Source organism: Pavona decussata, unplaced genomic scaffold (assembly GCF_977016875.1).
Source record: "Pavona decussata unplaced genomic scaffold, jaPavDecu1.1 SCAFFOLD_186, whole genome shotgun sequence".
Taxonomy (NCBI): domain Eukaryota; kingdom Metazoa; phylum Cnidaria; class Anthozoa; order Scleractinia; family Agariciidae; genus Pavona; species Pavona decussata.
In genome coordinates, this window is record NW_028145595.1 from 475,316 (window position 1) to 501,881 (window position 26,566).

The following is a 26,566-nucleotide window of genomic DNA, read 5'->3' on the forward strand; positions in this document are numbered from 1 at the left end:
TCTGTGAAAGTTACCGTTTGGTCCCCTCCGATCAAAAATTCCTGGATCTGCCAGGGATGGGGGGGGGGGGGGGATTCCTGGACCCACCCAGGTGGGTGTGGGGGGGGGGGGGGGTGCCACTAGGGCTCTGAAACCATTCTGCTATACCAGACCAACTGACATTCAGCTGCATTTTTGCCATACACTATCCAAGACTTATGGCTGGGGTAGCAGCCAAGCTCTTTCAATTTATGGGGTGCATTTATTTGCTAGTTAGTTTTGTTGGTCACGCAACAACAACAACAACAACAGATTATTTGCATTCCCATATACATAGATGGTATTGCACAAAAAAGTAAACAAGTAAAGAAAAAGTAAAAATAAATAAAAGTACAGTAGTAATTACATTAAGAAAAAGTACATAGCAGTGATAAAATAAAGTAATTTATAGCATTGAAATATAATCACGTTCTTTGTTTCCTCTTCTGAAAAGCGTCAAAAATGAAATAACCTAGTTTTTTTAGATATAAGGGTCAATGTCATTAAAGAGAAATAATATTTTATTTTGTTCACTAAGAGCATCAAACTCGGGATATCTCAAAATTATATCATTAAAAAACGTTTTCCTTATTTGCCCATGTAAATCACAGTGAAAAATGGGTTTCATTTTCTTCCTCATAAGAAGAACAATGGGAGCAATTCGTATATTTTCAGGGATTTTGGAACACAGTCTACCAGTAGTCATGGTTACCACATCTTAGCTTTGTAACAGTTTGCCTGTGATTTACATTATTATGCTATTGTATGCTAAGGAGGCCAAACATGTATACAAAGATTCTCTTAAAGGCCAAATGCAGTTACCAGTAAATTTCAATCACAACATAAAATCAAGGAAACATTGATTTGTAGTACTGTATTTATTATTGACAGCAAAACCGTTACTTTGATGTAACTGCGCACCACTAATACAATTCATCACTGAAGACTTACATACTTTTACACCTACTGTTACATAGAAATAATATATTGAATACTACACAATAATGCAATAATCTTTCCGAACATTATCTTTTAGCAAAGACACAGGTCAAATTAAGCTGACCACAAAAAATAAATTATTTGCTTAGTGGAGCGATCTGAATTAATTTTAACCTGTAACAATCCTTTCAGGAGCCCACAAATTCAATAATTAATACAACTAGTATTTATACTAATAACTTACATCTCAAGTTTTAGTAATGTCATGATTAAATAAGTATGCATGTACATACATTTCACTTTACAGACATGTATTAATACATTATGGCAATCATGCACTACCCAGAAAATGTACGTAAATACCATTGATTTTCTCAGTAGCATAGAATAACATATAATTCAACAGTAAAGTTTCATGACAGCTCTGATCTCACAACTTTCTCAAAGTTAGATTGTAAAGAGTACACTTGGACACTGATCTGACTAAAATATGCACTCTTTCTAATTGAGAGACAGTATTTCTCAGAGATCAATCCCCCAAAGCCGATTATCGATTATCCACGATTAAACATGAATCAAGGTTTTTATCTTGCTCGTTAAAAAGGTTAATGCTAAACTAATGGTAAAGAATAGTCAAAAAAAAAAACTGAGGGTCAAAATCATTTGGAGGAATCCTTTGGATTAGTTCTTCCATTTACGTGTTTATCGGCTGATTATAATATATTCCATATTGATGTAAAGTTTCATTTTTGAGAGGTCATTTGCTGAAGTGCAAAATAGTTTTAGCACGCCAGGGAAGCTGTTGTATTAACAGGATAAATCATGCGTAGATAGCTGTAAATGTCTGTCAAAGAATGTTAATTATGTGCCATGGTGAATTACAATAAGGGTGATAAATGACTTAAGGTCTAAATGGTCACATTGAAAGACAGTGAGGATACATACATACACTACAAGACAGCCAAACACCACTAAGACTGTCATATGATTAACAGAGCTGTGCCAAGTATCGGACCAGGCAAATTGCAAATATTTTGCAAATTTAAAATAAAAAATTATAAATCCTAGCCTGAATGCAGATGTCTTTCAAATTTTTTCTTAACAGTATCCGTAAACTATAACAATAATATGATGACAAAAACACCGACCATTCATTATAAACTCTGTCTAATATTCTGAGCAAAATTGTATGTGGTTGCCTGTATACAGGGCTGAACTTAATTGTAAATGGCCATGTTGAAAATTGTACAGGTTTGAATAACTTTTCAAAGTTCTGGTGCTGGCCCACAGCAAGCCATTAATGTATGCTACAAGGATTAATTTACAAATCAGCTATCTCGTACAACCTGTATTTGATGACCAAGTCTTGACACAAACATTTTATTAACAAAATTACAGCGGGCCTCAGACTTGTTCATAGAATACTCATAATGACAACAAGACAGATAAAAACCACAGAGAGTTACGTCAAATCCCACAATGGATGTTACATAATGTCTTACTAAAGTTCCAACTGAACTCCACTGCAATAATATGACCAAGACCAAGAGGCTACATTTACTTGTCCAATCCAAATTTCCCCACCCAGATGTCTACCATCAGGCTAGTAGATTTGGTACCCTGGCCCCTGTTATTATTGTCAAACTGAGTATGTCTGAAGCACTGTTCAGGTGCCTCAATTTTCGACAAATGGCTCACCTTCTGTTCAGGTCAGCATGAAAAGTTATTCATCAAGCCGAGTAAATAATTTTAGAAAAATTTGTGACAATCACCCAATACCCAGTTAATTAGTACCAAGTCTGAAGCACTCAAATTGCCATACCAAAAAATGACAACAACATGTAAATTGTGTTTACATTCCCTGAACGTAACCATCATTGAAATATCCCCTTACACAATGAGGAAGAAAATTTGGAGACATCTGCACACAGGCTGGGTAAATTCTATCAATGAATAATAATTTAACAATCCACATCAACAAGCACAGCCATTATCTTGCTGCTGTGGAGGCTTGTCAGATAATTTTGTTGTTCCTGGTTTCTGCCCGCTAACAATTGTAGGATCAGAATCTAAACTCTCGGACATCTTGTCGCAGATGATGTCCACCAGCCGCTCAAACACCTCCTTTACGTTAACATTATCCTTGGCACTTGTTTCAAAAAACTCAAGCCCTAGTTGATCAGCCAGCTGCTTGCCTCTGTCGTACGTCACCACTCTGTCTTCCTCCATGTCGCACTTGTTGCCGACCAGTATCACCTGAGCATTGGACCAGGAGTATGTCTTTACTTGTGTCGACCTAAAAGGCAACAGAAAAGGGGATAACCTTTTAAATAATTGTGGGGGTCAAAGCTTGCCCATTACAACTTGTACTTGCCTGGGCAATTTCTTACTCAGCGGCTACTAAAATATAGGTTTGCTTTGTTAAAGGGTCTACTGATCTCTTTCTGGTACTTTGCACTTTGAAAATCTAATGTCCAAGTTAAATTCACCAATGGAAATACTCTATGCCAGCCAAAATATTATGCCTTAATTTATATAAAAGTGTTATTCTTCAAACATTCCCATGATGGAAAAAATAATCTTAGCAGAAAACTGTACAATAGTAGATTCCTTCATGGCTCATATGTGTACATGATCTCACACATCTGGAACCAGTTGCCATCTACTGTAAAAAACGCACCTAATGTATCATCCTTTCGGAGACTTCTAACTAAGTTAAATTTTATCGGCTGTCAATGCAGCAACGGCCTTTGAACCGATTTATTTTTATTTATTTATTTTTATAGATAGATGTTATTTTTTTATTTAATTAGTAGCTATTGACGATATTAGCTTTCTTCTATATTGTCAGACACTTTTATCATGAGCCTGTGGCTCGGGGGACTGGGAGACCACCCCCTGTGTATTTGACATTAAATAAATTATCTTATCTTATCTTATCTGGAGTGACATGCCCAGACGTTTGGGCTGCAGAACTTAATCTTAGACATCACTCAATATCTGCAGAGCCTTTCATTTGAATGCTCACATTTTAGGATTATTTCTACAGACTCCAAATTTAGAACCATTTTGTACAACGGAACATTCCAAATACTAGAATTTCATCTAAATGCTACTGTGCTCACTCTCTCATGAAACTCCAACTTTATTTTTTTTTTTAAGTTATTTATATACAGTCGACTCCCGATAACTCGAACCCTTGCTAACTTGAACCTTGCGCTTACTCAAACCAAAATTGATTTCCCCTGGATTTCTGTCATACATTTACTGTAGTTTTACTCTTGGTAACTCAAACCCTCGATAACTCGAACCTCCCACTGACTCAGAGCAATTTTCGTTTCCCTTCAGGTAATTTTCTTTATAATTTTACCCTCAAAAACTCAAACCATGTTCGCCCTGCTTTGAAATCTGCAAAGTTCGCACTACCTGGTCTTCTCCTGCTACTTTGCTTTGTTTTGTTTCACATTATGTTACATTACGTTCTGATTTGTAACTTAGAAATACAGTATTGTTCCATTTTCACTCGACTTTTCTACGATTAAATTTGATTAAAATTTACACTGAATGAAGAGAAATACAAAGTAAGCACTGTTTCTTCCTTATTTCTGGTCATTTATTCTGAACTCCCAATAACTCGAACCCCGATAACTCTAACCTCCTTGATTTCCGTTGAAGGTTCAAGTTATTGGAAGTCAACTGTAACAGATCTTATCCCAAGCAAGGCTGTCAAGGAGTCAAGTTCCCTGAGGTGCTCAAGTTAATTGCTGTGGGTACCTAAATTTCTTTACTGTAGCTCCTATCATTTCACAAGTTGGACTCCAAATTTATCAGCTTTTGGCATTATGGGGCTCCTTGAAAGTTTCTGTAAGCAATAGCCTTTATAAGGGCATTTTGGGCCTGGTGACATCATTCTTGGCTTTGCATGAAGCACCCCTACCCAATATCAATGTGAGTCCATTAGCACTCTGATTAACGATTAACACATTATTTTCTGTTCATGAGGGTTTCATTTCTGGGAGTTTATTTACTAGGGTCTTCAAATGCGAGAGATCAAATGTAATAATTTTATTGCTAGATATGATAAATACCAAGTTCTTGAGAAGAAAAATAATTACTGTGATGGCAATATCAAAAAAATTATTCTTGTCAGACATCAAAATCTACTACAAGGGGCAATATAATTCCAAAAGTTATAAATATCATTTTATGAGCATGTATTATTAAATTTGCATTTTTAGTTGACTGTGTATTGACAAGGGATGTATGTGACCTCGTTAGTAATTTGGTGCTACATAAACTTAGCAAGTTCATAAAGAAAAATATAAATTAAAAAATAATCCTATCCTGTTTACTTTTTTCTAGTAACCAAAAAATTTGATGACTTGTTTGCACAAAGAAAAGAACTTGCCCGTATACATATTGATGTACATGTACACGTAAATACGATCAACCGCGAGACACGCACCGCATCTCCATATTATTTTTCTGTTGTCAAGCTTTCATTTAATCATGACAAGATAAAACAAAACGTTTGAAGGCCTTTCGAAGCAAAGAAACTTTTCAGGCAAAAAATCATCTAATGTTGACATTGTAGACCCAGCAAATGGTGCAGAACACGACAAGAAACTTTAATTTCCGCCCACGTACGAAAAATCATATTACTAGACTAGTATATTCCGGGTAAAAGTAATTTTGAAAATGTACCACGAACATATCGCAGATGTTTACATTGATGTGTCACGGAATAAGCGTTTGGTGTCTTCAATTCGCTGAATTACATCGCGAACAAACGTGAACGTTGAAAAGTAAATTTAAGAGTGAAGGGGTACTCGTGAATACCAATGACATTCTTGGGATAATTGCAATAATTTTCAATAAAAGGAAACAAACTGAGCGACAGCCTTCAAACTTTATTCAGGAAACATCTTGTTTCTTGACAGTGGGAAAAAAGACCGGTTTGATTATGTCGACAACGAATGAAGCGTTGACAACGACATTAACCTCAGGGAAAATATTTTCTTCGTGGCTTGTTGCCTTGTTCCGTTCATAACAAACAAGAACGATGCAATTGTAAATGAAATTGATCGCCAAACTACTTGAATGGTTTACTTTGCGCTATCGTTTTTGATCACAAATTGACAATTTTTCAAGATGTAACTCAGTAAAAAAAATTTACACCGAGAGGCAATCATGGTAACGAAAACACGATCAGCGAAGATAAATGAATTAAACAAAAACTCGAAGCACATCTTACCAATCTTGGACTGCTTGGAACGACTCTTCATTTGTAATGTCATACATGAGAATAAAACCCATCGCACCACGGTAATATGCAGTAGTTATGGTCCGATATCTCTCCTGCCCGGCTGTAAAATAAATTCAATAAGTCCGAATATTGGTATAAAACCAAGAGACAACGAGTATAAAACTGAAAAAACCTACCCGTGTCCCAGATTTGTAGTTTGACTCGTTTGTCGTTCCGGAAAACCGTCTTCACTTTAAAATCGATTCCCACTGTTGACACGAACGCTGAAGTGAACGAATCATCGGCGTAGCGGAATAGAAAGGACGTCTTTCCTACAGCAGAATTTCCAATGATCAAAAGTTTGAACATATAATCGAAATTCTGGTCGGCCGCATCTTTCTGCCACTGTTTATCGTTGGCGTTCGCCATGTTTTCGCTGGATGGAACACTCTCTTCTACTCAGAGTCCCCGGATATCAGTAACCATTGACCAATCAAAATTAACCAAAGAAAATACAATTTTCTTGAGAACCAATCAAAATTCGCAAAATTCACCTGTCGCCGGACCCGCGCACTCGCGCGAAAAATTATGGGCGCTGTTTTTGGTAGCGGTATAATTTTTTTCGGGTAAAAATAAATCTTCCTTTGTTGAATATTAAGTCTAAATTGGGAAATTGAGTGAAAAGAAGAATGTATTGTGAAATAATTTTAATGTTAGTGTGTCGGCAATGGCATAATTTTGAAAAAATCACCGCAATTTGCATGAATGACAATGAAACTACTAACGGCAAATGCAAATATTTAAATCAAATTTTGAAGCAATTATTTGCTGTAGCCTGAACTACAAAGGAATAATGGGAAATGCCTTTTAATCTTTTACTTTTATTCCTATTCAAATAAAAAAATAGGTTTTAAAAATGATAATTTCGCAGCTATCCTAGACGAGAATGTACAGACAATGAGATCTCCGTGTTAGACAAAAAGAGTGACTCAAACCAAAAAATTAATTAATTATACAGCAGACAAATATGAAACCTCTGTGATCTTCCTGTTTAAATCAGGCCGTGTTGTCAAACACACGAAAAATGATCATAAAACACTCATAATTTATCCATATCTTATAGGCTGGTTTATGAATTAAATCCATGGTATAAATGCATTACATGAAAAAAACTTAAATTCTTCAATTGGCCTAAATAGTCCATTTCCGAGTTCCTGTGAGCCTCATTATGAAAGCGAGGCTTAATGCAAAGCTATTCATGTGGAAATTAGTTTTGAAAACTTCGCACTTTGCCTCACTTTCATAATGAGGTTCGGAGCAACTCGGTAATGGCCTAGGCCTGAGTATCCTAAGGGGAGAGGGGAGAATGGGACAGAAGGCCGTTACATATACATTCCCTTCGCTCGTTTCCCCACCCCCTCCCTCCTGCCTTCCACCGAAAAGCCTGATTCTCAGAAATTCACACTGGGTGATCATAACAACCAACTCGCTATATCATGAGGCATAGATGCCTGCAACCGATTGGTCACGTGATCAAATGTCACAAAGCGTATATGATTTCCAGTGATTGAAATATAGCGAGAACACAATTATTTGTCGGCCAGTCGACTGTTGATTGCAGTTAACAATTTTAAATACTAAAATAAAGTCGAAGACGAAGTTGAAAGCTTAAGGTGAAGATATTTCGGCCATATGTAGTTGAAGTAACGTGAAGTTATACTCAAGTAACGTTTTCATTGACGTTGCCGTCGTCTTGCTGAAGTTGCCTACTGTACGTTTTGTCGAGGCCACGTTTTCAAAGCCTTTGAAGACGGATAAAAATCATTCAACATGCTTCCGCAACGAAAAGGCCATTTCTGAGTTGATGTGAACCTCTTTATGAAAGCGAGGCTAAGTGCAAAGTTTTTATTATGAAAATTAGTTTTCATTCATCTGCAAACAAAACTAATTTTCATATGAAGAGCTTTTGCACTTAGCCTCACTTTGATAGTGAGATTCACAGCAACTCGGAAATGGACTGTTAATCAGGCCTTCCCCCTTCACCCTCCCTCCCCCCCCCCCCCCCCCCAAGCCTAATACTCAGTGGTTGAAAACGAATTGCTTCGTTATGTGTCGTAGTAGTGATTTTTAACGTAGAAAACATTTTCAAGTGACATCAACATTATCTTAAGGACTCCAGCAAACAAGGAAACTGAGTATTGCAGAGATCCTTGGGTGCGCAAGAGAGAATCACTGATTTGCTGGAGAAACAAAATGTTTCTGAAGGGAATCAGAATGGCTTTTTGTTTGTTGAAAGGAAGAAACTTTTCGGCAACATAGCATAGTTTTGCACCGCCTCTTTGCTCCATGTCTCTGGTACTTTGATATGATGACAGAGTCATATAAACGGAAAAGCAATGAACGCCTGGCATTGTGGTAGCCGCGAGCTAGCAAAGCACTCTGGGATTATGTCACAGGATTACACTAGAATGCAGATTTGCGACGGATGCTCGCGCACAAGAAAAAATAAACAACAGTGCGTGTTTGTGTTCATGTTACCTATGTATCTCCTTATCTTAAAAGAAAACATCTTTGCCAAGAATTAACAGAATAAGAAGAATACCAACAATCATGGACAAAAGTTGTTAAGACAAATGAAAATTACCAACCTTTTTTCCCTAGGTGTATATTCTCCTCTCTCCCCTCGTGAAAGGTAGCTTCCCCTTCCCCCTTTTTCAATGTTGGAAACAAATAAACATCCAAAAAGTGTTTTGCAACATTGTTTTGGAGGAGGAGGAGGGTGACTGCAGATAAAAAAGGTGTTTTCATTCAAATACAAAGTACCATTGTTAGTTCGACATCGTTACTTTTGGTAAATTCTCTCAACACTTTTCTCCATGATTGAAGTTATCTTACTGACGTTTGTAAACAGATGAAGGTGCGTTTGTTAGCGTAGTGCCGTCAAACTTACGTCATGACGACGTAATAACGACGACACATTGCTAGGTGACCCGCATAACATCAAGGTAACGTAAAAATCAGTGCACGCGATTCGAAATAGTTGGTTTATAATCGAAACCACAAAAAACGGCATTCCAGATGAAAATGAAAGGTCGAGAAATTTGTTGCAGTTATTGTTCGTAGAAAACGATAACTTCTAGTCTCACTGAAATAATATTCTGTGACCATCCGCTGCTGGATGTGTTGCCGGTATTTATTGATCCAAAATCAGTGAGCTTTCGATTTACTTAATTGCGCAAACGACAAAACGTATATAAATTATTTTAACGCCTTTTTCACTGCCAAGTTATCTTAGTGACGTTTGAACATAAACTGTGCGCAAGAGATGAAACAACCTCGTTCCCATTCTCGAAGGAGGAAGTGAGAGGAACCTGGGAACGAGCTTCAATTTGGACATAAAACGAGCCTTCGTTGATGTAGTGACGTCAAACTTACGTCAGTTAAAAGACCAACCGTGGCTTTGAGCTGCCGCATACCACCATAGTAACGGGAAATTCAGAGATTCGAAGTTGGTGGTTTAAAATCGAAACTGCAAAAGAAAAGGCATACCACATAAAAATGAAAGGTCGAAACATTTGTTGTAGTTTTATTCGTAGAAAAAGCTCATTTTCGGTCTGAAAGAGTATTCTGTGTCGGTGCTGCGATTTATTGCTGTCGGTGTGTTGTCGGTGTTTATTGATCCCACGTCAGAGAGCTTTCGATTTCGTCAATTATGCTATTAACAAAAAGTATAAAAGTCCTACTAACATTTTATTTACTGCCAATTTCTGTAGAACACAACCAGAGAGAAACTACACTTTTTTAATTTTTAAGTTAGAAAATGAGTGACACAGCCAGAAAACTCTCCGTATCCATGATTGTATTATACGAGAATTCTCAGGATGAGAAAGAACGCATATTTGGCGAGCCAACCCTGACAGCCAAAGCGCAAAATCAACGACCACTGAATGTCGACGATCCTACATCGTCTGAGAAAGGCGAAAAGTCGTTATTGATGAAGAATCCAGATGTTTTGACATCCACTTCTGAACAACAAACCTGTCAGCCACGAACTAATGAGGAATCGGAGAGTCTTTTCCACAGAAAATCTAAAAGCAAAAGCCAAGTCAGAAATACTGCCAAACAGGCCTCAACCAGTGAGAGTGTTACAAGTGATTGGGGAGAAAGAGGGACCATGGAGCCTCAGTTCGCCAGACGGTCTACAAACCAAGACCGACTGAAGAAAAAACCTGAAAACTTCAGCCGAAAGACAACCAAACAGGCCACAGCTACGGGAACTGTTGTTGCTAAACACACAAAAAACGAGGGGACTCGGTACTCAGCCGTGCGACCTCAGATAGCAGCGCATTACCCTCCCAACACAGTGATGGGGGAAAAGAGAGAAAAGAAGAACGGTGGGAGAATAGCTAAACAACCCACGGCCTACCATGATGTCTCAGAAGAGCAGATAGAGGTCCAGAATTCATCTGGGAACCCTCAAGACCAAATTCTGGTAGCCACAAGGAAGACAAAACAGTTTGTAGCTCACAGAAATACTACTGAATCGAGTGAAGCTGAGGGGGCTCGTTACACAGCCTTGCAGCCTCAAATCCGTACGAAAAGGGAACAAACAAGAAGTAAAGAAGCGCCGCTGTCTCAAAATGGAGGACCCATCAGCCAAGAACAACGAAGGATCACCCAGCAACTCAGAGACAGTAAGATGACCAAACCACCCTTGCCGCAAAAGCAGAATGCTGAAGACAGGCGCAACGATGGTGAAGAGCCCCTAATCCGTAGGCAGGTGTGCAGACGCCCCAGAGTAGGGCAACGAATAACAGCAGTTCGTGTTAAAGACGGTTACGTGGACATGGTAATGGTTACAGACGCCCCTGTTGTCAAGGAAGGAACTCGTGCCCAGTACATACGTAAATCCCAAGCTGTGGTTAAAAGACCTGGGTTATTCAAGAACAGCCAAGGTACTAAAGAACATCAAGCCGCTTACAAACAGCAGAAGATCGCGAGAGATGAGCGAATCACCGTGACAGCCAAAGACATCGGAGTTTGGACCAGGAATCAAGTGAAAACAGGTCGCCGAGTTGCGTTTCAACGTGCCAACAATGATCACGTGCAACACCAGTATTCAGCCAGACGAGATGGGCTGTGTAATCAAACAGGCCCCTCACAAGAGGAACTGACCTTCATCCGAGTTCTGAGGAAACGATTCTAATGAATGGGTCATGAACTGACAAAGTGGTTGTTGGAAAACAGTTATCTTTCTTGCTTTGTTTTGATATTTATTTTAATATTTATTACATTTTTTTTTCGGCTTTTCAGATTCGTAAGGTTCAGAATTCGAATGTAGATGAAGAAACTCAATTTTTTCTGTACTGTAAGAATTACTCGGCAATTCTTATCCGCATGAACTTTATTATAATACAAAGACTCACTTACTGGCACTTACTGTTAAACTTGAGTAACTATTTTGTCAATATGCAACCTCAAGAAAATTAAGGCATGGGTCTCTAGTTATTTACCGAAAAAATGGGGGGGTGGTCTATCTTCTGAAGATTTAGACGTACCATCGTGAGACTTAATATGGTTGCAAATGTCAACATATTGAAATACAAGACGTATGCAAATTAGGTCACGTGACCTGTTACAGCCGCAACATTCCAGAAAACTTTTAAGCAAAAATGGCACCACTTTTTATTGCCTCCAGGAGGCTGCCTATAGTTTTATAACTTTGCAGCTATAAGGCACTTCATTTCTGTACCCGGGCCTTTTGAAAAATTCTCTCAGTTTTAAAAATAAACAGATAATTTCACTTTGAAGGGACTGGGAACTAGTGAAAATAGCCGTTAATTTTCAAAATTAAAGGAGTTTTCAAAAGGCTCGGGCACAGAAATGAAGTGCTTAATACTCGCAAAGTTTTAAAACTACAGGCAGCCTCCAGAATACAATAAAAAGTGGTGCCATCTTTGCTGGAAAGTTTTCATGAATGTTGCGGCCGAAACAGGTCACGTGACCTAATTTACATACATCGTGCATGTCAATGTGATGACATTTAGAAGCATATTACGCTTCTAAAGTCTCACGATGTTCTGGTTAAATCTTCAGAAGATAGACCACCCCCTTGTTTTTTCCAATAAATAACTAGAAACCCATGCCTTAATTTTCTTGAGACTGATCAAGTCCGGCAAGGTTTGATCAAGTCAAATCAATCTGTACAAATGTAATCTAGGAAAATAAGTTGTATGCTCAACTTGTTCAAGTACAAGCCTCATGTAACGCAGATAAGCACAGTTTTTGGCGGAGAACAATCAAAGACTGTAACTCTTTACCATCTGAGCTCTCAAGTCTCACTTCGGCAAACAGTTTAAAGTCCGCTGTTGACGCCAATCTACTTCACTGGCCCGCTGATTTCAAGTTTAAGCACAGCACTTTATAACTCGCACTTGCTATATTCTGAGTATCATATTACGTCCGTTATATTTGCACAGCACTTTTGCAATTTTACCTTTTGTCCCTTCAGGGAATTTCCAGGTCGTTAATAAAGAAGTAGATGTTTAGCAATACTGTCTGGTTTATTTAAGGCAGTGCAAATGAAGCTACTTGTTGTTAAATTCTAATTTTTTCAACATCAACACTGACTCAGATTCGAAAGTACAACGACAATGAACAACGATAAATTTGCGGAAACTTGTAGGAAAAGCAGGCATGAAAGTTTCACAATAGAAGCAGCTTGCTCATTGGCAGGAAAAATACAATGGAAGAATTTTTTTGGCCAATGAAAAGCGAGAAATTCCAAATTTTTTTGGATCTGCTCTGATGAGAGTAGCTTTCTCTTGGTTTTTTTGCTGTTCGTATTATTAACTGTTCCCTGTAGAAGTCTGAACAGTTTTAAATCATTGCCTTCGTAGCGTTCTCTCGAGTCCAGCTCGCTCTTTTGACACCCGCCCTAATGCCTGTTCAAACCGATAAGTTGAATCTCTTTTTTCCAGTTTGGCCTTATGTCCACACTAAAAGACGGCGTTTTCGATCACCTGAAAACGAATGTATTAAAACGCTCACCAGGGTGAAGGGACAAACTTGGGAACGCCGGCTAGGTATTTCAGTGTGGACGGTGAAACAGAGCTTTTTCAAAACACAGGGTGCGCGCGCGTTACAACAAAGTGCGCATGCTCCACCGTGCAATTAATTCTTCTGGGGGAAGAGGATGTTTTAATGTGGACAGCGAAAACGAAGAGAAAATGATACCGTGGGTTTAAAAAAATATTTGATACATTTTCAAGGGAAAACATCGTTTTAAAGTCTGTCTGCATTACTGGTGTGGACGAGGCCTAAAATTTCTATATTCATTGTGATTGTAATATGAACTGTCAGCATTCTTGTGGCCCTAACCCACGGTTAGGGGGAGAGGACGGCTGACATTTTAGACCATTATGATTGCCGTAATAATATCGGAATGGATACGACAGTAGAAATTTAATAAAACTAACAAAATGGCATACTTGTGTTTGGCATAAGTGATAAAAAAAAGTGCATGAAAAGACTTTCAGTTCTTAAAACCCTATTTCGTTATAATTTACCACAATAAAAAGTTTGGGATGCTTGTTTGGTCGCAAGACATTTCTGAAATAGGCCACCACGAAAGAATTATCCAGGAAATAAAACCTTTTAAAACGTTAATAATGAAAGAAACATACTAGAAATAAAGCAAACACGTTTAACTTGCACATATTAATCAACTTGAAGGTCCAGGAGATCTAATGTTTACCTCGCTCACGTGTTTAATGAAGAAGCCGACAAACAATAATTAAATTTCACGTTTATAAATGCACGGAAAAAATCTTGCCCCCACGGATAGAACTATTTTTGTTTTATGAACTTCGCGACAAAAATAGCATGATTTGACGTTTATTAAACGGGGATATACAAAAAAAAATTGTCATGACGACACGTTGCTTAGTGCTTCCGCATAACACCATGGTAATGTGAAAATCAGTGATTCGAAATAGTTGGTTTAAAATCAAAATCGCAAAAAAGGGCATTTGAGATGGAAATGAAAGGTCGAGAAATTTGTTCCAGTTATTGTCGTAGAAAACGCTAATTCGTAGTATCACTGAAATAGTATTCCGTGACCATCCGCTGCTGGATGTGTTGCCGGTATTTATTGATCCAAGGTCAGTGAGCTTTCGATTTACTTAATTGCGCAAACAAGAAAACGTATATAAATCCTTTTCACGTCTTTTTCACTGCCAAGTTATCTAAGTGACGTTTGAACATAATATGGGCGCAAGAGATGAAACAACCTCGTTCCCGGAAGTGAGAGGAACCTGGGAACGAGCTTCACTTTGGAGATAAAAGGAGCCTTCGTTGATGTAGTGACGTCAGACTTACGTCAGTCAAAAGACCACGCGTGGCTTTGAGCTGCCGCATATCACTATAGCGACGGGAAATTCAGAGATTCGAAGCAGTTCGCTTAAAATTGAAACTGCAAAAAAAGGGCATACGACATGAAAATGAAAGGTCGAGACATTTGTCATAGTTTTATTCGTAAAAAAAGCTCATTTTCGGTCTGAAAGGGTATTCCGTGTCGGTGTTGGTATTTATTGCTGCCCATGTGTTGCCGGTGTTTATTGATCCGACGTCAGAGAGCTTTCGATTTCGTCAATTATGCCGGTAACAAAATGTATAAAAGTCCTACTAACATTTTATTTACTGCCATTTTTTGTAGAACACAACTGGAGAAAAACTACACTTTTTTAATTTCTCAGCTAGAAAATGAGTGACACAGCCAGAAAACTGTCCGTATCCATGATTGTATTATACGAGAATTCTCAGGATGAGAAAGAATGCATATTTGGTGAGTCAACTCTAATAGCCAAAGCGCAAAATCAACGACCACTGAATATCGACGATCCTACTTCGTCTGAGAAAGGCGAAAAGTCGTCATTGATGAAGAATCTAGATGTTTTGCCACCCGCTTCTGAACAACAAACCCGTCAGCCACGAACAAATGGGCAATCGGAGAGTCTTTTCCACAGAAAATCTAAAAGCAAAAGCCAAGTCAGAAATACTGCCAAACAGGCCTCAACCAGTGAGAGTGTTACAAGTGATTGGGGAGAAAGAGAGACCATGGAGGTTCAGTTCGCCAGACGGTCTACAAACCAAGACCAAAAGAAACAACCTGAGAACTTCAGCCGAAAGACAAGCAAACGGTCCACAGCTAAGGGAACTGTTGTCGCTGAACAGACGAAAACCGAAGGGACTCGGTACTCAGTCGTGAGACCTCAAATAGCGGCGGATCACGCTCCCAACACAGTGATGGGGAAAAAGAGAGAAAAAAAGAACAGTGGGAGAATAGCCAAACAGCCCACGACCTACCATGATGTCTCGGAGGAGCAGATAGCCATAAGCCAGATGAAGGTCCGGAATTCATCTGACAAGCCTCATGTTTTGTCTCAGTCAACAAACCAAAGCCAAATTCTGGTAGCCAGAAGGAAGACGAAACAGTTTGTAGCTCATAGAAATAGTGGTGAATCGAGGGAAGCCGAGGGGGCTCGTTGCACAGCCGTACAGCCTCAAATCCATACGAAAAGAGAACAAAGAAGAACTAAAGAAGCTCGGCTGTTTCAAAATGGAGGACCTATCAGCCAAGAACAACGAAGGATCACCCAGCAACCCAGGGCCAGTAAGATGACCAAACCACCCTTGCCGCAAAAGCAGAATACTGAAAGCAAACGCAGCGATGGTGGAGAGCCCCTTATCCGTAGGCAGGTGAGCAGACGCCCCAGAGTAGGGCAACGAATAACAGCGGTTCGTGTCAGAGACGGTTACGTGGACATGGTAATGGTTACAGACGCACCTGTTGTCAAGGAAGGAACTCGTGCCCAGTACATACGCAAATCGCAAGCTGTGGTTAAAAGACCTGGGACATTCAAGAACAGCCAGGGTACTAAAGAACATCAAGCCGCTAACACACAGCAGACAATCGCCAGAGATGAGCGAATCACCGTGACAGCCAAAGACATCGGAGGTTTGACCAGGAATCAAGTGAAAACAGGTCGCCGGGTTGCGTTTCAACTTGCCAACAATGATCACGTGCAACACCAGTATTCAGCCAGACGAGATGGGCTGTGTAATCAAACAGGCCCCTCTCAAGAGGAACTGACCTTCATCCGAGTTCTGAGGAAACGATTCTAATGAATGGGTCATGAACTGACAAAGTGGTTGTTGAAAAACAGTTATCTTTCTTGCTTTGTTTTGATATTTATTTTAATATTTATTACATTTTTTTTTCGGCTTTTCAGATTCGTAAGGTTCAGAATTCGAATGTAGATGAAGAAACTCAATTTTTTCTGTACTGTAAGAATTACTCGGCAATTCTTATCCGCTTGAACTTTATTATAATACAAAGACTCACTTACTGACACTTACTGTTAAACTCGAGTAACTATTTTGTCAATATGCAACTGATCAAGTCCGGCAAGGTTTGATCAAGTAAAATCAATCTGTACAAATGTAATTTAGGAAAATAAGTTGTATGCTTAATTTGTTCCAGTACGAGCCTCATGTAACGCAAATAAGCACAGTTTTTGGCGGAGAACAATCAAAGACTGTGACTCTTTACCATCTGAGCTCTCAAGTCTCACTTCGGCAAACAGTTTAAAGTCCGCTGTTGACGCCAATCTACTTCACTGGCCCGCTGATTTCAAGTTTAAGCACAGCACTTTATAACTCGCACTTGTTATATTCTGAGTATCATATTACGTCCGTTATATTTGCACAGCACTTTTGCAATTTTACCTTTTGTCCCTTCAGGGAATTTGCAGGTCGTTAATAAAGAAGTAGATGTTTAGCAATACTGTCTGGTTTATTTAAGGCAGTGCAAATGAAGCTACTTGTTGTTGAAATCTAATTTTTTCAACATCAACACTGACTCAGATTCGAAAGTACAACGACAATGAACAACGATAAATTTGCGGGAAACTTGTAGGAAAAACAGGCATGAAAGTTTCATAATAGAAGCAGCTTGCTCATTGGCAGGAAAAATACAATGGGAAAATTTTTCTTGCCAATGAAAAGCGAGAAATTCCAGGTTTTTTAATCTGCTTTGATGAGAGTAGTTTGTCGGCTTTTTTCTTGCCTTTTGTAAACAGTTTTTACTGATTGCTCGCGTAGCATTCGCCCGAGTCTAGGTCGCTCTACCAACACCCGCCCTTTTGACCCAAACGCTTTCCACGTAGACTAAGGCCCTGTTTACACTGATAATTTGAATCTTTTTTGTCCAGTTTGGCTTTCGGTCCATACTAAAAAGCAGCGTTTTCGATCACCTGAACACGAATGTATTAAAACGCTCACCAGGGTAAAAGGAACAAACTTGGGAACGCCGGCAAGGTATTTCAGTGTGGACGGTGAAACGGAGCTTTTTTAAAACACAGGGTGCGCGCGCGTCACAACAAAGTGCGTATGCTCCACTGTGCAATTAATTCTTAAGAGCGGAGGGTATGTTTTAATGTGGAGAGCGAAAACGATAAGAAAATGATACCGTGGGTGGAAAACATTTGATACATTTTCAAGGGTAAACTTCGTTTTAAAGTCTGTCTGCATTACTGGTGTGGACGAGGCCTTAAAAATTTTTATGTTCATTGTGATTGTAATATGAACTGTCAGCATTCTCGTGGCCCTAACCCATGGTTAGGAGGAGAAGACGGCTGACATTTTAGACCATTATGGTTGCCGTAATTATATATTAAAGAAAAAGGGAAAATAATATTGGAATGAATACGACAGTAGAAATTTAACGAAACTAACAGAATGGCATACTTGTGTTTGGCATAAGTGATCAAAAAGTGCATGAAAAGACTTTCTCTCAGTTCTTAAAACCCTATTTCGTTATAATTTACCACAATAAAAAGTTTGGGATGCTTGTTTGGTCGCAAGACTTTTCTGAAATAGGCCAACACGAAAGAATTATCCAGGAAATGAAACATTTTAAAACGTTAATAATGAAAGAAACATACTAGAAATAAAGCAAACACGTTTAACTTGCACATATTAATCAACTTGGAGGCCCAGGAGATCTAATGTTTACCTCGCTCACGTATTTAATGAAGAAGCCGACAAACAATAATTAAATTTCACGTTTATGAATGCACGGAAAAAATCTTGCCCCCACGGATAGAACTATTTCTGTCTTATGAACTTCGCGACAAAAATAGCATGATTTGACATTTATTAAACGGGGATATAGAAAAAAAATTGTCATGACGACACATTGCTTAGAGCTCCCGCATAACACCATGGTAACGTGAAAATCAGTGATTCGAAATAGTTGGTTTAAAATCGAAATCGCAAAAAAGGGCATTCGAGATGGAAATGAAAGGTCGAGAAATTTGTTCCAGTTATTGTCGTAGAAAACGCTAAATCCTAGTATCACTGAAATAGTATTCCGTGACCATCCGCTGCTGGAATTGTTGCCGGTATTTATTGATCCAAGGTCAGTGGGCTTTCGATTTACTTAATTGCGCAAACAACAAAACGTATATAAATCCTTTTCACGTCTTTTTCACTGCCAAGTTATCTAAGTGACGTTTGAACATAAACTGAGCGCAAGAGATGAAACAACCTCGTTCCCATTCTCGAGGGAGGAAGTGAGAGGAACCTGGGAGCGAGCTTCAATTTGGAGATAAAAGGAGCCTTCGTTGATGTAGTGACGTCAGACTTACGTTAGTCAAAAGACCACGCGTGGCTTTGAGCTGCCGCATATCACAATAGCGACGGGAAATTCAGAGATTCGAAGCAGTTCGCTTAAAATCGAAACTGCGAAAAAAAGGGCATACGACATGAAAATGAAAGGTCGAGACATTTGTTATAGTTTAATTCGTAAAAAAAGCTCATTTTCGGTCTGAAAGGGTACTGATTCCGTGTCGGTGTTGCTATTTATTGCTGCCGATGTGTTGCCGGTGTTTATTGATCCGACGTCAGAGAGCTTTCGATTTCGTCAATGATGCCATTAACAAAAAGTATAAAACGTCCTACTAACATTTTATTTACTGTCAATTTCTGTAGAACACAACCGGAGAAAAACTCCTTTCTTTAATTTCTCAGTTAGAAAATGAGTGACACAGCCAGAAAACTCTCCGTATCCATGATTGTGTTATACGAGAATTCTCAGGATGAGAAAGAATGCATATTTGGTGAGTCAACACTGACACCCAAAGCGCAAAATCAACGATCACTAAATATCGACGATCCTACATCGTCCAAGATGAAGAATCCATCCACTTCTGAACAGCAAGCCCGTCAGCCACGAAGTAATGAGCAATCGGAGAGTCTTTTCCACAGAAAATCTAAAAACAAAAGCCAAGTCAGAAATACTGCCAAACAGGCCTCGACCAGTGAAAGTATTACAGGTGATTGGGAAGAAAGAGGGACCATAGAGACTGAGTTCGCCAGACGGTCTACAAACCAAGACCAAAAGAAACAACCTGAGAACTTCAGCCGAAAAACACCCAAACAGGCTACAGATAAGGGAACTGTTGTCGCTAGACCTGAGACGAAAACAGAGGGAACTCGGTACTCAGCCGTGAGACCTCAAATAGCGGCGAATTCCGCTCCCAACACAGTGATGGGGAAAAAGAGAGGAAAGAAGAACAGTGGGAGAATAGCCAAACAACCCACAGCCTACCATGATGTCTCGGAACAGCAGATAGCCATAAGGGAGATAAAAGTCCAGAATTCATCTGGCAAGCCTCATGTTTTGTCTCAGTCAACAAACCAAGGCCAAAGTCTGGTAGCCAAAAGGAAGACGAAACAGTTTGTAGCTCATAGAAATACTGGTGAATCGAGGGAAGCCGAGGGGGCTCGTTGCACAGCCGTACAGCCTCATATCCGTACGAAAAGAGAACAAAGAAGAACTAAAGAAGCTCGGCTGTTTCAAAATGGAGGACCTATCAGCCAAGAACAACGAAGGATCACCCAGCAACCCAGGGCCAGTAAGATGACCAAACCACCCTTGCCGCAAAAGCAGAATACTGAAAGCAAACGCAGCGATGGTGGAGAGCCCCTAATCCGTAGGCAGGTGAGCAGACGCCCCAGAGTAGGGCAACGAATAACAGCGGTTCGTGCTAGAGACGGTTACGTGGACATGGTAAAGGTTACAGACGAACCTGCTGTCAAGGCAGGGCCGTACCTAGGATTTTTTGTCTGTGGGGGCAAACTCCGCACACCCCTCAAAGGGGTCTACCGTATGCAGACAGGGTTTCTAGTTGGACCTTAATTTTGTTTTCACTCCTACACAGAAAGTTGCGTCTACGACGTTAAGAGAAAAAAAAACACACCGATACTTTTAGTTTTAAATTGTCATGACGCACTATCTACAACGATTACTAGAGAACCAAAAATCCAAATAGCCGTGCCAAGAAATACAACTCCTTGTGACAAACACTAGCCGGGCCCGGCATTGCAACAATTACAGAATGAAGCTCATTGCATGATACAAGCAGTGATTAATTTCTGTCCTTATATTGCCAAATCTCAACAAGAAAGGCAGTTAAAACTATCAAGCACTAAAAAGAGCCAAGCCAAACCCAGCTGAAATCCTATGTGGCATAAAAACACCGTCGTTGAACACACAGAATAAGAGGTCCTATTGAAAACGAATAGAATCCAAAAGAGGAAACTCAAAAATCATTAGGCGCAAATGACCTGTCGGATGATGAACATATGATGGTTAAATCCAAACCCGCTACAAATACTTGCGAGCAGCGCAGGCTTTTAAGACCAATTTATCTCGGAAAAAAAGTACTTGTATAAGCTAGATTTAAAAAGGCTAAAACACGCGCCAGAAAGTGGCGTATGCTTGTCAGTCTTTATTTACACACCAAATTCTAAACCATAGGCAGCCCAAATTGAAAAAAAATTATTATTTTCACAAGGAAACCGGTACCTCAAAAGATTTTCCAAAATAATTATTTGGAATTCACATTGAAGGAATATTTTTTTCAGTCAATTAGTCGATTTTCTTGTGATCAGTATGATGTTAGAAACGGAATTGAGTTTTTCTTGCGGGGGCAGCTGCCCCCTCTGCCCCCGCGCTATGTACGGCCCTGCAAGGAAGGAATTCGTGCCCAGTACAGACGCAAATCGCAGGCTGTGGTTAAAAGACCTGCGACATTCAACAACAGCCAGGGGACTAAAGAACATCAAGTCGCTTACAAACAGCAGACGATCGCGAGAGATGAGCGAATCACCGTGACAGCCAAAGACATCGGAGGTTTGACCAGGAATCAAGTGAAAACAGGTCGCCGGGTTGCGATTCAACGTGCCAACAATGATCACGTGCAACACCAGTATTTAGCCAGACGAGATGGGCTGTGTAATCAAACAGGCCCCTCTCAAGAGGAACTGACCTTCATCCGAGTTCTGAGGAAACGATTCTAATGAACGGGTCATGAACTGACAAAGTGGTTGTTGAAAAACAGTTATCTTTCTCGCTTTGTTTTGATATTTATTTTAATATTTATTATATTATTTTTCGGCTTTTCATATTCGTAAGGTTCAGAATTCGAATGTAGATGAAGAAACTCATTTTTTTCTGTACTGTAAGAATTACTCGGCAATTCTTATCCGCATGAACTTTATTATAATCCAAAGACTCACTTACAGACACTTACTGTTAAACTCGAGTAACTATTTTGTCAATATGCAACTGATCAAGTCTGGCAAGGTTTGATCAAGTCATTTGAATCTGTACATATGTAATTTAGGAAAATAAGTTGTCGCCTTTATTTTTTCCGGTACGAGCCTCATGTAACGCGGATAAACACAGTTGTGGGCGGCGAACATTCAAAGACTGTAACTCTTTACCATCTGAGCTCTTAAGTCTTACTTCGGCAAACAACTTCAAGTCCGCTGTTGACGCGAATCTACTTCACTGGCCCGCTGATTTCAAGTTCGCACTTGTTATATTCTTAGTATCATATTACGTCCTTTATATTTGCACAGCACTTTTGAAACTTGTATTTTGCCCCTTCACGGATTTTGCAGGTCGTTAATAAAGATGTAGATGTTTAGCAATACTGTCTGGTTTATTTAAGGCAGTGCAAAGGAAGCTACTTGTTGTTGAAGTCTAGTTTTTTCAACATCATCACTGACCAGGCCCGTAGCAAGGCTAAAACAACTGAGGGGGCTTAGAAAAATAGTTAAACAAAACTACCCCCCCCCCCCCCCCGCCCCGTCACTCAAAACACGGACTGATTAGGGAGTTTAAGATGCAACGAGAACAGAAAAAAAAAAGAAAGAAAAACAACAACAAAAAAAGTAGATTTAGTAAGTAAAACAATAACTTTGCATCTGCATCATAATTTTTAGTACATTTTTTGCCGTTTCTTTTACGTGGACTACCATGTGAAATTTCCTAATTTTACGGAGGACGTAAACAAATTACGAGAAATTTTTCTTTCTCTTTTAAAATTTGGCTTGAACTGGGCAGTAAGAATCCGACTGTGGGAGCATTGTGGGACATTTGTAATGCTATAAATGATCGGATGTCTTAGAAAACAAGTCACTCTCCCTTGTAAGCGACCACCCTTTGTGTACGACAAAGTGGTTGCTTACGGGAGGTGATCGCTTACGGAAAGATCAACACTCGTAATACTGGATTGATTAGTTAATTAAATTAAAATTTTACCTTAGCAGCTAAAATTAGGCAAATAGAAACTAATTTATTTGATTTTTTCACATCTATTCATTCTTCTGATAAAACTTTGTATAACAATTCGGAACGGATCTGTCCCGTTTACCTACAGATCTAATTATAGCCATCTTCTCTGTCTGTAAACTGTTATTATCTGTCAGGAAGTTCTGCAAGGCTGATCGGACTGCGTAGAAAAGTTAACACGACAGCGACATGATAGGGACCAAACCGAAAATCAGCAGAAAAGCAAAACTTTCCTTCACAAGTACATGGCCAAACCATGTTAAAAAGAACTACAGCATATCGTATCTGAAAAGATCTACGGTCCAAAACATAAAAGCAAACAATCTGCAAGGAACTGCGCAACGAAAATGCTGCAAGTATACGCAGAAATGATTTACTAACGATCATACGTGATTATGTTGGGTGGTCGCTTACCGGAAACAGAAAACGAAACAATAGGTGTAATTTCTGGCCTAAAAAGGTGGTCGCGGTCTCTTAAGAAATTTGAGTGGTGGTCGCTTACGAGAGAGCTCTTGAAACAGTATTTAACTGAGAAACAAAACGGTCGTTTACGAAGTGGTCGCTTATACGGGAGGTGGTCGCCTACGAGAAGTGGTCGAGAGGGTTGACTGTAGTTTATTTCAAGAGCTTTTACGGCTTGAGATTCATGGTTGATTTCGATCCATTTTGGTTCTTATTTCCGATTCACATGGTAGGAGTGCCTGTGTTGCTGTTGTATATAAAAACAAACTGTTAGCCAAGGAAACTGACAAGTAGGCTTGCAGCGTCAAAGTTCAAGACTGATTGCTGCCCATTAATTTGGTTTAATTGTTTATTTTTTGGCAGATTGTTTTTTAACTTCCAAAAATTCTGGGGGGGCTCAAGCCCCCCCTGCCCCTCCCCCTGCTACGGGCCTGCTGACTCAGATTCGAAAGTACAACGACAATGAACAACGATAAATTCGAGGGAAACTTTCATGAAAAAAAGGCATGAAGGTTTCATAATAGAAGCAGCTTGCTCAATGGCAGGAAAAATACAATGGGAGAATTTTTCTGGCCAATGAAAAGCAAGGAATTCCAAGTTTTTGAATCCGCTTTGATGACAGTAGTTCTGATTGCCTGCGTAGAATTCGCTCGAGTCTAGGTCGCTGTACCAACACCCGCCCTTTTGACCCAAACGCTTTCCGCGTGGACTAAGGCCCTGTTCACACTGATAATTTGAATCTTTTTTGTCCAGTTTGGCTCTCCGTCCACACTAACAAGAAGCGTTTTCGATCACCTGAAAACGAATGTATTAAAATGCTCACCAGGGTGAAAGGGACAAACTTGGGATCGCCGGCTAGGTATTTCAGTGTGGACGGTGAAACGGAGCTTTTTCAAAGCACAGAGTGCGCTCGCGTTACAGCAAAGTGCGCATGCTCCACCGTGCAATTAATTCTTCCGGGGGAAGAGGATGTTTTAATGTGGACAGCGAAAATGATAAGAAAATGATACCGTGGGTGGAAAATATTTGATACATTTTCAAGGCAAAACATCGTTTTAAAGTCTGTCTGCATTACTGGTCTGGACGAGGCCTAACATTTTTAAATTCATTGTGATTGTAATATGAACTGTCAGCATTCTCGTGGCCCTAACCCATGATAAAGGGGAGAAGACGGCTGCATTTTAGACCATTATGGTTGCCGTAATTATATATTAAAGAAAAAAGGAAAATAATATAGGAAAGGATACGACAGTAGAAATTTAATAAAACGTTAACTAAAAAAATGGCATACTTGTGTTTGGCATAAGTGATCAAAAAGTGCATGAAAAGACTTTGTCTCAGTTCTTAAAACCCTATTTTGTTATAATTTACCTTAATAAAAAGTTTGGGATGCTTGTTTGGTCGCAAAACTTTTCTGAAATAAGCCACCACAAAAAAATTATCCAGGAAATGAAACATTTTAAAGCGTTAATAATGAAAGAAAGTAGAATCAAGCAAACAGGTTTAACTGGTACATATTAATCAACTCTCTCACGTATTTAATGAAGAAGCCGACAAACAATAAGTAAACTTCACGTTTATGAATGCATGGAAAAAATCGTGCTCCCACGGATAGAACTATTTCTGTCTTATGAAATTCGCCACTAAAATAGCATGATTTGACGTTTGTTAAACGGGGATATAGAAAAAAAATTGTCATGACGACACGATGCTTAGTGCTCCCGCATAACACCATGGTAACGTGAAAATCAATCATTCGAAATAGTTGATTTAAAATCAAAACCGCAAAAAAGAGCATTCCAGATGAAAATGAAAGGTCGAGAAATTTGTTGCAGTTATTGTTCGTAGAAAACGCTTATTTCTAGTCTCACTGAAATAGTATTCCGTGACCATCCGCTGCTGGATGTGTTGCCGGTATTTATTGATCAAAGGTCAGTGAGCTTTCCATTTACTTAAATTGTGCAAAGAACAAAACATACATAAATCCTTTTAACGTCTTCTTCACTGCCAAGTTATCTTAGTGACGTTTGAACATCAACTGGGCGCAAGAGATGAAACAACCTCGTTCCCATTCTCGAGGGAGGAAGTGAGAGGAACCTGGGAACGAGCTTCAAATTGGAGGTAAAAAGAGCCTTCGTTGATGTAGTGACGTCAGACTTACGTCAGTCAAAAGACCACGCGTGGCTTAGAGCTGCCGCATATCACCATAGTAACGGGAAATTCAGAGATTCGAAGTAGTTCGCTTAAAATCAAAACTGCAAAAAAAGGGCATACGACATGAAAATGAAAGGTCGAGACATTTGTTGTAGTTTTATTCGTAGAAAAAGCTCATTTTCGGTCTGAAAAAGTATTCCGTGACGGTGCTGGTATTTATTGTTGCCCGCTGTTGCTGGAGTTTATCCTGATCCGACGTCAGAGAGCTTTCGATTTCGTCACTTATGCCATTAACAAAAAGTATAAAAAGTCCTACTAACATGCTATTTACTGCCAATTTCTGTAGAACACAACCGGAGAAAAACTACACTTTTTTAATTTTTAAGTTAAAAAATGAGTGACACAGCCAGAAAACTCTCCGCATCCATGATTGTATCATACGAGAATTCTCAGGATGAGAAAGAATGCATATTTGGAGAGTCAACTCTGACAGCCAAAGCGCAAATTCAACGACCACTGAATATCGACGATCCTACATCGTCCAAGAAAGGCGAAAAGTCGTCATTGATGAAGAATCCAGATGTTTTGCCATCCACTTCTGAACAACAAGCCCGTCAGCCACGAACAAATGGTCAATCGGAGAGTCTTTCCCACAGAAAATCTAAAAGCGAAAGCGAAAGCGAAAGCGAAGTCAGAAATACTGCCAAACAGGCCTCAGCTAATGAAGCTGCTACAGGTGATTGGAAAGAAAGAGAGACCGTGGAGCCTGAGTTCGCCAGACGGTCTACAAACCAAGAACAGAAGAAACAACCTGAAAAATTCAGCCGAAAGTCAACCAAACAGGCCACAGCTACGAGAACTGTTGTCGCTGAACACACGAAAACCGAGGGGACTCCGTACTCAGCCGTGCGACCTCAAATAGCAGCGCATTACCCTCCCAACACAGTGATGGGGAAAAAGAGAGAAAAAAAGAACGGTGGGAGAATAGCTAAACAACCCACGGCCTACCATGATGTCTCGGAAGAGCAGATAGCCATAGGGCA

The 26,566-nt window shown here is 39.5% G+C and overlaps 1 protein-coding gene across 1 annotated transcript; it reads right to left on the bottom strand.

Annotated features, from left to right (window-relative positions):
- Positions 1 to 877: 877 nt before the first annotated feature.
- Positions 878 to 6,665, bottom strand: LOC146462548 (ras-related protein Rab-3-like). Its single transcript, XM_085085473.1, has 3 exons — positions 6,400 to 6,665; positions 6,212 to 6,323; positions 878 to 3,253 (listed from the first exon to the last, which is right to left on the bottom strand). The coding sequence occupies exons 1-3, from the start codon at positions 6,629 to 6,631 to the stop codon at positions 2,932 to 2,934; spliced, it is 666 nt and encodes a 221-aa protein (XP_084941599.1). The 5' UTR covers positions 6,632 to 6,665; the 3' UTR covers positions 878 to 2,931.
- Positions 6,666 to 26,566: the final 19,901 nt, after the last annotated feature.